Source organism: Rhinatrema bivittatum, chromosome 4 (assembly GCF_901001135.1).
Source record: "Rhinatrema bivittatum chromosome 4, aRhiBiv1.1, whole genome shotgun sequence".
NCBI classification, from domain to species: Eukaryota; Metazoa; Chordata; class Amphibia; order Gymnophiona; family Rhinatrematidae; genus Rhinatrema; species Rhinatrema bivittatum.
This window is the reverse complement of record NC_042618.1, coordinates 85,597,052-85,611,702: the sequence shown is the minus strand read 5'-3', so window position 1 is coordinate 85,611,702 and position 14,651 is coordinate 85,597,052. Positions and strand designations below refer to the sequence as shown.

At 44.8% G+C, this 14,651-nt stretch overlaps 1 protein-coding gene across 3 annotated transcripts in view; it reads right to left on the bottom strand.

The window, feature by feature from the left end:
- Positions 1-14,651, bottom strand: part of ABCD4 (ATP binding cassette subfamily D member 4) — a 272,156-nt gene that overhangs the window by 191,026 nt on the left and 66,479 nt on the right. For all 3 annotated transcript variants that reach the window (XM_029598440.1, XM_029598438.1, XM_029598439.1), the window contains exon 4: positions 6,547-6,674. In XM_029598440.1, coding sequence (XP_029454300.1) covers positions 6,547-6,674 — 128 coding nt within the window. The remainder of the gene's footprint in view (positions 1-6,546; positions 6,675-14,651) is intronic.

The window sequence follows — 14,651 nt, the reverse complement described above, 5'->3', positions numbered from 1 at the left end:
CCAGCCCTGTGGAGCCGGAACGTGGGGCTCTCCCACTCCTCGGCTGCCTCTACCAGGGGGAACAGTCCCCTCAGGACCCTAACTTCCCCTGGGAGGCGGGGATTGGGACCAGCAGGCAAGCCTCTGCGGTCCCTTCCCACTAGAAAACAAAACACCAACCTTTCCTACCTTTTTTTTTTTTTTTTTACAAAAAAAAAACCACCTAACCAACGTAGGCCTAACACAGACTGTAGGTTTTGCACCCTCTCCACCTGCTAGGAGACAGAAGAATACTGCCAGACTGTAGGTGGCACCAGCCTATATGTAGGCGGAGTTTTTTGTTTATAAACTTCTGTCTCCATCTGCTAGAGGGGGGGCAAAACCCAGGAGTCTGGACTGATCCTGGTACGTACAGGGAAAGGTAAATTTAAGGAGCTAGAGAACAAGGGAGAGAAAAGAGAGACGAGACACAGAGGAGGAGGATAGGGTGTGAGAAGCATGAGAGAAATAAGAATACTAAATAAGCATGTGGCAACTGAGAATAACAGTGTAAAGGTGATGAGGACAGTATGAGGGAAAAGCAATGTGAAAGAGGACATTATGGGGAAAAGGGAACAGTGTGACAGGCAGTATGAGCAGGAGGAAAAGCAGTGTGACCGGAAGACAGTGATAATATCAAAGAGGTAATGAGCAGAAGCAGTACCTCATATCAAGGATGACAGTCATCAGGCCTGGTGGATTTCTAAATAAGGAGCCCAGTTCTAAATGCACACATTCCTTACCACTTGGAGGAGTGGAATTAGCAGCTCTGGGTTGGGCTCTTCCTCCTTCCTCTACCACTATGCACTTTACCTTTATTTGATGAGATCTTTCCAGCTGAAGATTTGGTTGATTCTTGGTATTCCAAAATAGTGCCAGAACAGACTATTATACATTTTTAAAAAACTCTCCTTGATTTATTGAAGAGCTTAAATTATTAGGCATTTAGAGAGGACTTGGAGAAAGACTGACCTCAGAAGCTAGGAATATTTATAGAGAATGTCTGAAAATATAATCAAGATGTGATAGCTGTAAAGAAGAGTTTCTCTTTCATTAAAATTACAGCAAGCAAAACAAAAAAAAATCGGTCACATTTAGATTAGTGGATAATCTGATGGGAGTTAGAAAAAAATCATCAAGTAAAGAAACCGCAGATAACATGAAAAATGTAGATAACATTATTGTATCTGGATGGGAAAATGCATTTGTGTTGATCCTATTAGAAATGAAAAATCCCTTACCCCAAACAATTTATTCCACCATAGTTAAAAATTGTGCAATAATCCCTTTGTGGAGGAAAAAGAGCTCAGAACCCAAGTGCAAGTTTTGTACCAAACTTATGCACATTTACGAGTAGGTCAATCATTGGTCTTTGAAAAAACCTCCCCTTATGCCTTTATTACTATATTTAATTTTTGTTTCAATATTTCTTCTTTTTATTAAAAATCACTGTTTGATTCTTATTGTGATATCAGAATAGAATTTGTCTAAAAAACATTCGCATCTGAAAATCATGCAAAGCTTTCTAATGAGTCACACTTTTATAAATGGCTCAAAATACCTCAAACCTTTTGAAAATTAGAAAGCTTTGCATGATTTTCATACATGAAAGTTTTTTAGAAAAATTCTATTCTGATATCACAATAAGAATCAAACAGTGATTTTTAATAAAAAGAAGAAATATTGAAACAAAAATTAAATATAGTAATAAAGGCATAAGGGGAGGTTTTTTCAAAGACCAATGATTGACCTACTCGTAAATGTGCATAAGTTTGGTACAAAACTTGCACTTGGGTTCTGAGCTCTTTTTCCTCCACAAAGGGATTATTGCACAATTTTTAACTATGGTGGAATAAATTGTTTGGTGTAAGGGATTTTTCATTTTGAATATTTCGTTACTTTACACATCCTGGTTGTTTTTTAATTGATCCTATTAGACCCACCTGCTGCTTTCAACACCATTGATCATGATATCATGTTATTTAGATTCTGTGACATTGACACTGGGGGGTAGTGTAACCCAAGGATTCCGTTCTATTCTTTTTGGCAGAGTTCAATCTGTCTTTTGGAATAATTAAATAACTTCACATAAGAACATGCCATACTGGGTCAGACCAAGGGTCCATCAAGCCCAGCATCCTGTTTCCAACAGTGGCCAATCCAGGCCACAAGAACCTGGCAAGTACCCAAAAACTAAGTCTATTCCATGTAACCATTGCTAATGGCAGTGGCTATTCTCTAAGTGAACTTAATAGCAGGTAATGGACTTCTCCTCCAAGAACTTATCCAATCCTTTTTTAAACACAACTATACTAACTGCACTAACCACATCCTCTGGCAACAAATTCCAGAGTTTAATTGTGCGTTGAGTAAAAAAGAACTTTCTCCGATTAGTTTTAAATGTGCCCCATGCTAACTTCATGGAGTGCCCCCTAGTCTTTCTACTATCCGAAAGAGTAAATAACCGATTCACATCTACCCGTTCTAGACCTCTCATGATTTTAAACATCTCTATCATATCCCCCCTCAGCCGTCTCTTCTCCAAGCTGAAAAGTCCTAACCTCAGGTGCCCCACCTAAGCCGTCTTTACCCAGACCAACATCCGACTGGGAAGAACCAGGCTTCGTGAAATCAGAGGAGGATAAATCTCCTTGAGCCGCCAAACAGCGGGTGCTCCTGGCTGAGATGTCCTAATATAACAGGCAGAGCAAAGGGAAAGGCACATAGCAGTTTTTGGAATAGGCGCCATTATGGCAGACAGTGCACTAAGCGGTGCCCGGAAGCATGAGTCTAGCTGTTATTTTGTTGTTTTTTTAAACGTCTGAAACTTGGCCATCCAAAAGCTAGACGTCTGATATTTGAGCGTCTGATACTTAGGCATCCCAACACTAGGCATCCATAAAATAAGCACCACTCAAAGGGCAGGCGCACAACAAATGTGTAACTTGGACACACAAGTAAGCGCTAGCCTGGATGCACAAAAAATCCCAACCAGGCAGCCAGAAAAAAGCTGGACGCACAACTGGAAGGACAACAAAGGCGGTAGATGCCACGGTCTTCTTCAATTCTTTATTGAAGTGGAGACGTGTAAAAAAATACATCCCGACTCTGGCCGAGTTTCGCTGTTTACATAATTTATTTATTTATTTAGTGCTTTTTTAAACCGGCATTCATGATACAATCATATCATGTTGGTTTACAGGGAACCAGGGTACAACAACCTTAAACATTAAACCTCTACAAATCCTGCAGAACTCTATGGCACGAATCATCACTGACACTCGTAAAAGAGAACACATCACACCCATTTTAAAAGAACTGCACTGGCTCCCCATCCCATTCCGAATAAAATACAAAACCCTCACCATACTCCATAACGTGCTTCACAAAAACGACCACGTTTCCGTACATCCAATCGTCCCTCCAGAGCCTCCACGGCTGGCACCTTACACATCCCACCCCTCAAAATAGCAGACCACTCCACCACTAGAGAGAGAGCCTTTACCATAGCCAGCCCCACCCTCTGGAACTCTCTACCCACGTCCCTCCGCCTTGAACCATCCTTACCCAACATCAAAAAAGGCATCAAAACCTGGCTCTTCCTACAAGCGTACCCTGACTCCAACCAGACCCAAAGCCCCCTCTACTGCCACATCCCCGTCCCCCTTCCCACCTATTCCGTTGATGCATCGTATGGAATTGCTGACTCTGTAAATTTGTTAATTTTTATACCCAGTTATTTAACACAGTTCCTCTCAATTTCTCTCTCTCCTAGCTCTTCACTACCTTTCTCCTTCCCGCATCTTCTGCGCTTGCTGTCACCTGGCCCCCAGCCTCTCCGTTTTCCATTCCTGCTCCACCTCCCCCCTCCCTGTTTTTTGTAATTTCTCCTTCTTGCTTTCCAAGGTTGATTGTGAACCGGCATGATATGTCCTATGAATGTCGGTATATTTTTAAAGCATTTAAATAAATAAATAAACATAGCGAAGAGAGGTAATAGTTACATTGAACAGGGGTAAGAAGAAAACACAGCAGAAGGTAACTCAATGAGCAGAACAATTATCTACACGGTGCTGAGCGTTCAGTAATGATAGCCACGGCGGATCAGAGAACTTAGGGAAAGGCTTATTTGGCTTTTGGCCCTGTGCAAACCTCCTGTTTCTAAAGGGCTTTTCACCTTTGTATCCAGTAGACAGCAAAGGGTGAAGATTATGGGGGATAAGTTTGAAGAAAGAGTAGTTAGAGATTTATGAGTTTTGCAGTAAGGTCAGTTTCCCCTTGCTGTGGACACTGGAGATTGGCTGTGTTTACCCCTCCATGAACAGTGGAGAAACTGCCGCCTTCTGTAGAGGACTGTTGCAACAAGTTTCTGAAACAGCTGTTTCTGGAGAATTTGGGGGCTTTTGTTTTCCTCCCTATTTATGGTTGTTACTGAGGACAATCATCCCATTCTCTGTGGCTGCCTCAGGGGCTTAGATATGTATGTCTGGACTCAGGATTACTGAGCAAGCATGTATGCTTGTGCATTTGTGATCCGCAGTAGCTTTGAATCTTATCTCTTATGAAAGTAAATCCTAATCATGTGGATTCAATTCTTCTATAAGCACCTTACGCTTTCCTTACAGATCTGGGTCTCCACTTGTTACTTTCATAAGAGATAAGATTCAAAGCTACTGCGGATCACAAATGCACAGATCCGTCTGATGCACAAGCATACAAGCTTGCTCAGTAATCCTGAGTCCAGACATACATTTCTAAGCCCGAGGCAGCCGTTATGTAAACGGCGAAACTCGGCCAGAGTCGGGATGTGTTTTTTTAACACGTCTCCACTTCAATAAAGAATTGAAAAAGACCTTGGCATCTACCTCCTTTATTGTCCTGACGGCTTTTGTAGATCGCCTACCTTCTTACTTTTTGGGACCTCGCACAACTGGAACCACAGCCAGACGCACACACCGAAAAGAATCTTGTAGAGGGCAGCCTAAGAAGCGCGTGAAATGCCATTGAGGCCTACCTCGCAACATGCAACTAAGAAGCCTTAGAGTGGGGCCTAGTCAACCGAGGCTGCTCAACCCGCCAGTCTGCCAATGTCCTTCGACCTCCCACGGAGCGGGACAAACGTCAGAACGGCGCACCTAGAACAGAGACCAAGAGGAAAGAAGCCCTAACAGAACTCTCCTTCTTCACTGTCTCTGTCTGTCTGTTTTGGGGGGTTTTTAAACACTTACCAAAGCTTAGCCTTACCTGGCTGAGTACAGAGATGGTCTCCGGCTGCGGGGAGAGAGGGCATTTGCCATCACCGCCATGCTCGGCTTCCTGCACCCGCTACCGTTCAGCTGCACAAGCAGCTAGGTCCACGCAGGCTGAAACAAACAGCTACCAGACCAAGGCACACATCTGAAGGACCACGGATATCACCTCAGAAATTCTCAACTGGGGGAGGGACATTATGGTAATCACTGCAAGAGAGCAGGGCAAATCCTCTCTTTTCTCCTTAATTCTCCTATTTTCTCAAATCAAGCAATCCCCAGAGAAGGGCGACCAAAATGATAAGGGGAATGGAACAGCTCCCCTACGAGGAAAACTAAAGAGGTTAGGACTTTTCAGCTTGGAGAAGAGACGACTGAGGGGGGATATGATAGAGGTGTTTAAAATCATGAGAGGTCTAGAACGGGTAGATGTGAATTGGTTATTTACTCTTTCGGATAGTAGAAAGACTAGGGGGCACTCCATGAAGTTAGCATGGGGCACATTTAAAACTAATCGGAGAAAGTTCTTTTTTACTCAACGCACAATTAAACTCTGGAATTTGTTGCCAGAGAATGTGGTTCGTGCAGTTGGTATAGCTGTGTTTAAAAAAGGATTGGATAAGTTCTTGGAGGAGAAGTCCATTACCTGCTATTAAGTTCACTTAGAGAATAGCCACTGCCATTAGCAATGGTTACATGGAATAGACTTAGTTTTTGGGTAATTGCCAGGTTCTTATGGCCTGGATTGGCCACTGTTGGAGACAGGATGCTGGGCTTGATGGACCCTTGGCCTGACCCTGTATAGGCATGTTCTTATCTGCTGGAGATGGAGAATACTGGCAGGCTACTGTCACTAGAGGGGGGAGGTTATATACAGTGACGTCAGTTTGCTCAGTCTCCATCTGCTGGTAGGGGAGCATAAATCCACTTGTTCTGGATTCATCTGACTGTACGCTAAGAAAAGATGAGATAGCAGTATACAAAAGGCAACAGTGTTTAGCAGTATGAGGAGGGAGGGCAGGGAGATGAGATCATAAGTAGGAAAGTATGAAGGATGACATGTAGAAGACTGGAGGAGGGTAATATGAGCGAGTGGGAGCGTAGCCAAAGGGTAATGTAAAACAGAGCATGGCACAAGGCAGATAACAACCCCAGAATGAAAGGATAGTGTGAGGAGGAAGGTGAGACAGGAACGAGGGAAGAGTGAGAAGGAGAGCATTGTGAAGGGAGGGCTGGTTGAAACAAATGGTTAGATGGGAGCACGACATGTCTTCCTTACTGTAGAGTTTGTAATGATGAGAATCACAGCTATCAGAGTCAGATTTTTAAATCCCTCCAAGTCCCTGTGTCCAAGGACCCCGAAATACTGGCTGGGAATCACGCCCACCTGGTATATGACGATTTGTTCTGTAAGAGACAGAAGGAATGAGGCATAAATTTAAACGTCAGAGATTCTCTTTTCTTCAGTACCAGAGCCTTTTGCAAAATTAAGAGATGAAAGCATAAAAAGATAATATTATGGAACTTTTTAAACTAATGCACAAACAAAAAGGTAGAGTATGAAACATACACAATTAGCGACAAATCGCTAAGGGAAAAGATTGTGCGCTTAGATTTCTGGACTGCTCGTCATTTATTGGAGAAAGATTTATGACAGTTTAGGAATTCGTACTAATCATATTATCAACACACAAATTCCAGAGTGTGTGCACAGGAATCAGAAGGAATGCCGCAGCATTCACATAGCTTACCAAAAAATGGTGTACTGTAGTGAGCTATGTGAGTGCTGCGGCCTCCCTGCCGATTTCTGTACAAGTTTAGTGTACCGCAAACAAATTGTGTGTTTAATTAATACTATGATTAGTGCACCGCTATTTTCATGCTTTGACCTTTATACTACGATATGCAAACTCCTAAACCATCATAAATATTTCTCCAATAAATGGAACATTGGGATTAACAGTCCAAAGGTCTAAGCACACGTTCTTTTTAATAAGCAACTTTTTAAACTAAGCCATGCATGCAGACAGTATTTTAGTATATCTCAATACACTGATGCAAGAAGTTCCTAAAATAACGGTCATACTACACAAATTAGTTATTCTAGTCTAAAAGTCAATTGAGTAAAGCAGAGTTGTTTACCTGTAACAGGAGTTCTCAGAGGACAGCAGGATATTCGTCCTCACACATGGGTTTCATCATCAGATGGAGCTTCGATGCGGAAAATTTATGTCAAAGTTTCTAGAACTTTGCCTAGGCACATTGAGCATGCCCTACACCATGCATTCTCGCGGGATCCCTCTCCAGTCTCGTAACATAGAATTATAACTAAAATAAAAAAAAATAGGAGAAACCCCACTCTGTGGGGTGGCGAGCGGGTTTCCTGTTTGTCCTAGAACACCTGTCACAGGTAAGCATCTCTGCTTTCTCCAAGGACAAGCAGGATGCTAGTCCTCACACATGGCTGAATCCCTAGCTACAGTCGGCTCCCCAACACAAAAGGAGACCAAAGGACACCTAACCAGATGCCAACGGGCACAATTACAATGGTGCTGCCAGTAACAGAGGGGGAGACATCTTGAACCCAAACAATGGACCCTAGGCGGGAAAGTTGGGTTCTAAACCTCAAACAAGCTCCGAAGAACAGATCGTCTGAACCTATCCTCACGTCTGCCATCCCTATCCAGTCAGGAATGAGATGTGAATGTGTGGTGAGAACTCCACGTCACAGTCTTGCAGATCTTCTCCATGGGAACTGCTTGCAAGTGGACCACCAAAGCTGCCATGGCTCTGACAGAATGAGCCTTGGCATAATCCCCAAGATGCAGTCTCGCCTGAGCATAACAGAAGGAGATGCAATCTGCTAGCCAATTAGGTAGTGTCTGTTTGGCAACAGCAACTCCCAATCTATTCTTGTCAAAAGAAACAAAAAGTTGGGTGGACTGTCTATGGGCTTCTGTCTGCTCCAGATAGATGGCTGAGGCTCACTAGCAGTCCAAACTGTGCAGTGCTCGTTCACCTTGCTGTGAATGGGGCCTGGGAAAGAATACTGGCAGGATGATTGACTGGTTAAGATGGAAATCCATCACCACCTTATGCAGGAAGTTAGGGCATGTAGGCAAGACCTCCCTGTCATGATAAAACTTAGTATAAGGTAGATAAGTCACTAAGGCCTGGAGCTCGCTGACCCTGAGCACTAAAGTGACCACCACCAAAAATATGACCTTTCAGGTCAGGTACCTCAGATCACAGGTGTGCAGCGGCTCAAAAGCAGCTTTCATCAGCTGAGCTACCACCACGTTGAGATCTCAAGACACAGCGGAAGGTCTTAGGGAAGGCTTCAATTGAAGCAAGCCCCACATGAAACGTACAATTATAGCCTGTACAGAGATGGGTGTACCATCTACATCTTGGTGGTATGTGCCAACTGCATTGAGATGAACTCTAACAGAGTTGATTTTTAAGCCAGTCTCTGATAAGTGTAGAAGGTAATCAAGTAGTTTTTGTGTGGGGCAGGAGAATGGATCTAGAGTCTTCTGCTCACATGACATGGAAAACTTTTCCACTTCAGTCCATAGGACCTTCTAGTGAAAGCCTTTCTAGAAGCCCACAGGTCCCAAGACACATCCTCAGAGATCGAATGGTTGCAGAATTAACCTCTTAACATCCAGGCTGTGAGCAACATGGCCTGAAGGCTGGGATACCACAACCTGCCTCGACCTTGAGTGATGAAATCTGGGGAAGTTCCCAGTATGATCGATCTCCGGATGGACAACTACCGTAAAAGTGGAAACCAGACCTATCTCGGCAAATGAGTGGCTATGAGGATCATAGTCCCCCCTGTCTTCGCGAAGCTTCAAGAGAATCTTTGCCACTAAGGGAATCTGAGTATACACATACAGAAGACCCTTGCCCCAGTGGAAGTAGAGGGCATCAGAGTCCAGTTTGCCATCTGACCTGTACAGGAAGTAGAACCAATGCATGTTCCTGTTGCAGGGGAACCTGAACAGATCTATGTCTAGGCTCTCCCAGAGATGAAATATCCAATTCGCTATCCCCTGGTCCAGGGACCACTCATGGGGTCTGAAGGCTCAACTCAGGTTGTCCACTACCACGTTTCTCAGTCCCGACCAGGGTCATGGCCCTGAGTACCATCCCAAGGGATAGGACCATGTACCAGGACACAGGAGGTATATGTGCTTCCCTGCTTGACATACCACATAGCTACTTGGTTATCAGTTTGGATGAGGACAACTTTGTTGGGCAGCCAATCTCTGAAAGCCCATTGCGCATACTTGATCGCCCAAAGCTCTAGGAATTTGATTTGACAAGAGTGTTCCTGAGCAGACCAGAGACCCTAGATGCTGAGCCCCCCCACCCCAGGTGGATGCATTTGTGGTTAGGACAATTAGGAGGACTTCGAAACGAGATCCCCCTTTCCAGATCTGAAAGTACTTGCCACCAGGACACTGAGTTCCGGAGAGAAAGAGTGACCTGGATACAATCCTGGTGGCTCTGAGAGGCCTGGCACCACTGCGACCTCAGGGTCCATTGAGTTCTGCGCATGTGTAAATGTGCCAAGGGAGTGACATGGACGGTTGTGGCCATATGGCCCAAAAACCTCAACATGTGCCAGGCTGACACCTACTGACTCTGTTGGATCTCTGCCACTATGGTCATCAAGATGATGGCCCTCTAGAGAGGCAGGAAGACCTTGACCTGAGCCGTGTCTAGCAGGGTTCCTATGATGTCCAACTGAAGTGAGAATTAATTCTAGTAACTCACACCTGAATGATCAATCGCATGGACTTGGTGTCCCCTGCCTGAGTCGTGCTCTTGATCAGTCAATCATGCAGACAGGTGAAAACATGCACTCCAAGCTGCAGAGGTGCACCACCATTATGACCAGGCATTTTGAGAAGACTCGTAAGGCTGACGCAAACCCGAATGGCAACATCCGGTACTGGAAGCACTGTTTTTCCCTCGACAAATTGGAGATACTTCCTGAGACCGGGGAAGATCTCGATTTGCATGTATGCATCTTTTAGATCTAGGGAGCACAGCCAGTCCCCTTTATGCAAAAGGGAGGACCAAGGTGCCCAGGGAAACCATCTTGAACTTTTCTTTATTTAGAAACTTGTTCAAGGCCCTTGGTCTAGGATGGAACGGAGTCCTCCTGTTCTCTTTGGAATCAAGAAGAACCTGGAGTAAAATCCCCACCCTCTTTCCCTGGTGATGCGAGCTCGACCGCTCTGGCTGTTAAGAGGGAGAGCAGCTTCGCTAACAGTACCTCCTGTTGCCCTACCAGACCCCAAAACAGGCAGGGAGATCAATTTGGCGGGACACCCATTAGATTCAATTGGTAACACTGTTGGACAATGGACAGAACCCACTGGTCTGATGTTATACTGGGCCACCAGTTTGCAGAGAACAGCCGCCTTCCCCCCAACCAGAGGGTCCATCATCCCGGGTACGGGCAACTGGTTTATGCTTCCTACGGCCCAGGCAAAACTCTATCCCCGAGGTGACTGAGGAGCCAGTTAGGATTTGGGGGCTCTCTGCTGCCTGGGCCCGTCGCAGGAACCCTGATGGTGTTCACGGGAACGAGGAGGTGGAGAAAGTTCTTCCTTTGGTGAAAGAAAGACTTCCTTGGCTCCAGTCTCGCTGGCCTCCTGGATGATGACTGTTCCAGAGTGCTGGCAGAGAGTTGTTGGAGAGTCGTGTGTCCACCGGCGACATTGATGAAACCGATGGTCCCACTAATGTCTATGCTCAGTGTCCATCGATGAGGCTCCTTGGTCCTTCGATGCAGATACCACCGATTCCGATGCCTCAGACTTCTTCGACCCAAAGAGTTGTTCCAGCTTGTCGAGTCAAAATAGACATCCCTTCGGGGTTATCTGAGTTTATAAGCGACAACCCCGGACATCATACGATGCCCCTAGGCAGAGGACATGACTCATGTGGATCTGTAATGGATATGGGCCCTCGAGCACCAGGGGCATTGCCAAAAACCGGACATGGTCATGATGGATGAAACAAAAGGGCACTAACGGTAGACAATGACGGCAGGGCACGATAGCTGGCAGGCACTGATGAACTACCGCCATGGGGGAATCGACCGTGAAAGAAAACTTACCCGAATCACCAAAATCCTTGACTAAGAGAGACTACGGGAAGGCACCGAGAGGGACCCGGTGATGGGACAACTAGAAAAAAAAAAAGCTGCGAAAAACTCAAGAAAAACAAAGTTTTCCATAAGTCCAAAAAGCAACCAAAGTGAGCTCACTCACATCGCGATGCTTACAGCTCCGTGGAGAGAGACTGGAAAGGGACCCCACGTGGATGCGTGATACAGGGCATGCTCAGTGTGCCTAGTCAAAGTTCTAGAAAATTTGACATAAGTTTTCTGCATCAGGGCTCCATCTGATGATGTCACCCACACATGAGGACTACCATCCTGCTTGTCCGAGGAGAAACTCTACTATATTATTGGACTATATTTGGAACATATTGCTATACCTTAGTGGAAAATAAAAATAAGCAAAAATAACTTTAAAAATTAAGGACTATAGGTAGAAGACACTGAAAAAGGTTTATTCAACAATCTTTAATCTAGGTCAGACAAGATTGCAGTGGATTTTAATAGATGACATAATCTTTCTTTATCTTTGATTGGCTGGACAAACTGCTTAAAATGCAATATAACCAAAACTACAAATACACCAGGGAATATTCCAGATAGTTAGGGAACTTCATTTTCAGTTTTTATTTTATTTTTTATAGGAATTTATTAGTGTTTATTATAATAAACATAAAAAGAGAATTTTTTACTTACCTGATAATTTCTTTTCCTCTAAAGAAGGCAGGCCAATCCATACTAGTGGATTATGCACACCTACCAGCAGATGGAGACGGAGTGACGCTGACGTCACTGACATATAGCTCTGCTCCGACATCAACCCACCAGTATCTCTAGAAAAGCCAAACTGTGAATAAACTGATTATACTTGAACATGACTATTAATTGTCAACCACTACTGATTCCAACTATCTAGGAAACACTGAGCTCAGCAAAAAATCAAACAACATCAACTAATCTTAATCTGGTTATGTCACTTACCAGTCTTTCAAACTAATTAACAGAAATAGGATTCTTCATCGCCTACATACAAAAGGCGAACTAAAAGCAAGTAGGCAGCCCAGGGTGGGTTGTGGGTTCACCTGCCTTCCTTAGAGGAAAGGAAATTATCAGGTAAGTAATCATTTTTCATTCCTCTGCACTTGGGCAGGCCAATCTACACCTGTGAGATGTACCAAATCTATTCCCGAAAAGGGCAGAAGGCTACCCGTGGTCCCATCAACACCGTGCAAAAGCCACATCCTCCTCAGCCTAACATCCAAGCAGTAATGCTTGAAGTGTGTAAGAAGGACCACGTTGCTGCTCATCAAATTTTGATGGGAGAAAACAACTGTAGATCTGCCCAAGAAACCACCTATGCTCTAGAGGAATATGCTCTGACCTGTCTAGTTGATGGGACATCTGCATCCACATAGGTGGCTGTCATGACTTCTTTCACCCAACAGGCTATGGTCACTAGTTCTCCTCGTTTACCTCATCCATGGAGCACAAACAGTCAGACTTCCTTAAAGAGCAAATAATCTTCAAGTACCATACAAGATGTTGCTTGACATCCAAGGCATGCAACAGAAAATAATCATGCTTATCTGTATCCCTGTCCAGCATGGTCAGGGAAATAGATTGATTCAAATGAATCTTGTTCCTTTCAGCACAAAGGAAGGTATCGTAAACTCTACCGCCCCGGAGTCATTCATAGAAACTGCTCACAGCAAGACAGAGCTTGCACCTCAGAGATCCATCGTGTTGAACAGATTGCTACCAGAAAAACTGTTTTCAAGGTGAGCAGCTGCAAAGAGACCACGCAATGGCTGAAATGTAGGACCCGCCAAAAAACGCAAGACCAGATTAAGGTCCCAAAGAGCACAAGACCAGATTAAGGTCCCAAAGAGGCACCAGTAGCCGCAAGGGAGGACATAGATGCTTAACTCCATTCAAAAACCTGGGCACATCTGGATGGAAAGACAAGAGTCCACCCCTATAGCAAATGAGAGCTACTTAAGGCCAAACCTTTAACCAAATCTTCCTGCAAAAATTCCTATGTCAGTGGAATTTCAAATTTAAGAAGGTGAAAACCTCGCACTTGAACACTCTGTAAACCCTAGCACAAGCTAAAGATGTAGAAAAGTTCCTGGCCAGGAGCAAAGTGGAAATCAATGCAGAAGAATAACCATGCTTCAACAACGAGGGCCAATCCATAAGACAAACCCAACCCAAATAGTCATGCAGTATGGACTCTTGATGCAACAGATCCTTCCCTGAGTGGCAGTCTGAGAGGACTGTCCACCAGTAGCCTTCGAAAATTGTCATACCATGGCCTCTGGGGTCAATCTGGAGCCACTAGAAGTACAGTTTCGGTCTGACTCACAATCTTCCAAATGACCCTGCCTATCATTGGCCATGGCGGGAAGGCATAATACACCCCACTCCGCAGCCAAACCTAAATGACATCGATACCCAGCACTCTCAATTCTCTTTTGCGACTGAAGAACCATGGTACCTTCCCATTTTCGGAGCTCGCCAGTAAATCCAGGTACGGACGACATCGGCATGTCACTGTGAACTGAAAGGCCTTTTCTACCAACTACCACTCTCCTGGGTCCAAGACCTGTCTGCTGAGGAAGCCAGGCCTTACATTGTCCTTCTCGGCAATGTGGGAGGTGGAAATGTCCTGGAGATGTTTTTCTGCCCATACCATGAGTGCATCTACCTCCACCAACACCTGTTGGCTTCTTGTTCCACTTTGATGATTGATATAGGCCACTGTCATGGCATGGTCCGACATTATCCTTACTACTCAAGCTTCCAGTCGCTCGGCAAATCGCAATCATGCCAGCCAAACTACACGCACTTCCAACCGATTGATGGTCCACAGCTGCTCCTCAGCATTCCACCGACCTTGCACCACCAACTCTTGACAGTGAGCCTCCAAACCAGCAGGCTCGCATCTGTTATGAACTTTAACCAGTCCGGTGTGTCCAAGAAAACTCCCTTCCTGAGATGATCTGCTTGTAACCACTACTGCAACTGGATGCTCACCTCCAATGGCAAGTAGAATCTCACTGTGTACTCCTGTGACTGTGGATTCCACCAGGAGAGCAACACATGCTAAAGGGGGTCGAATGAGCACCCTCACCTAGGGGACTATGTCCAATGTGGCTGCCATCGATCCCAGGACCTGCAGCTAAGACCACACCATCGGGTGAATAGTCTATCTCAAGGCATGAACTTGAGTAACTAACTTC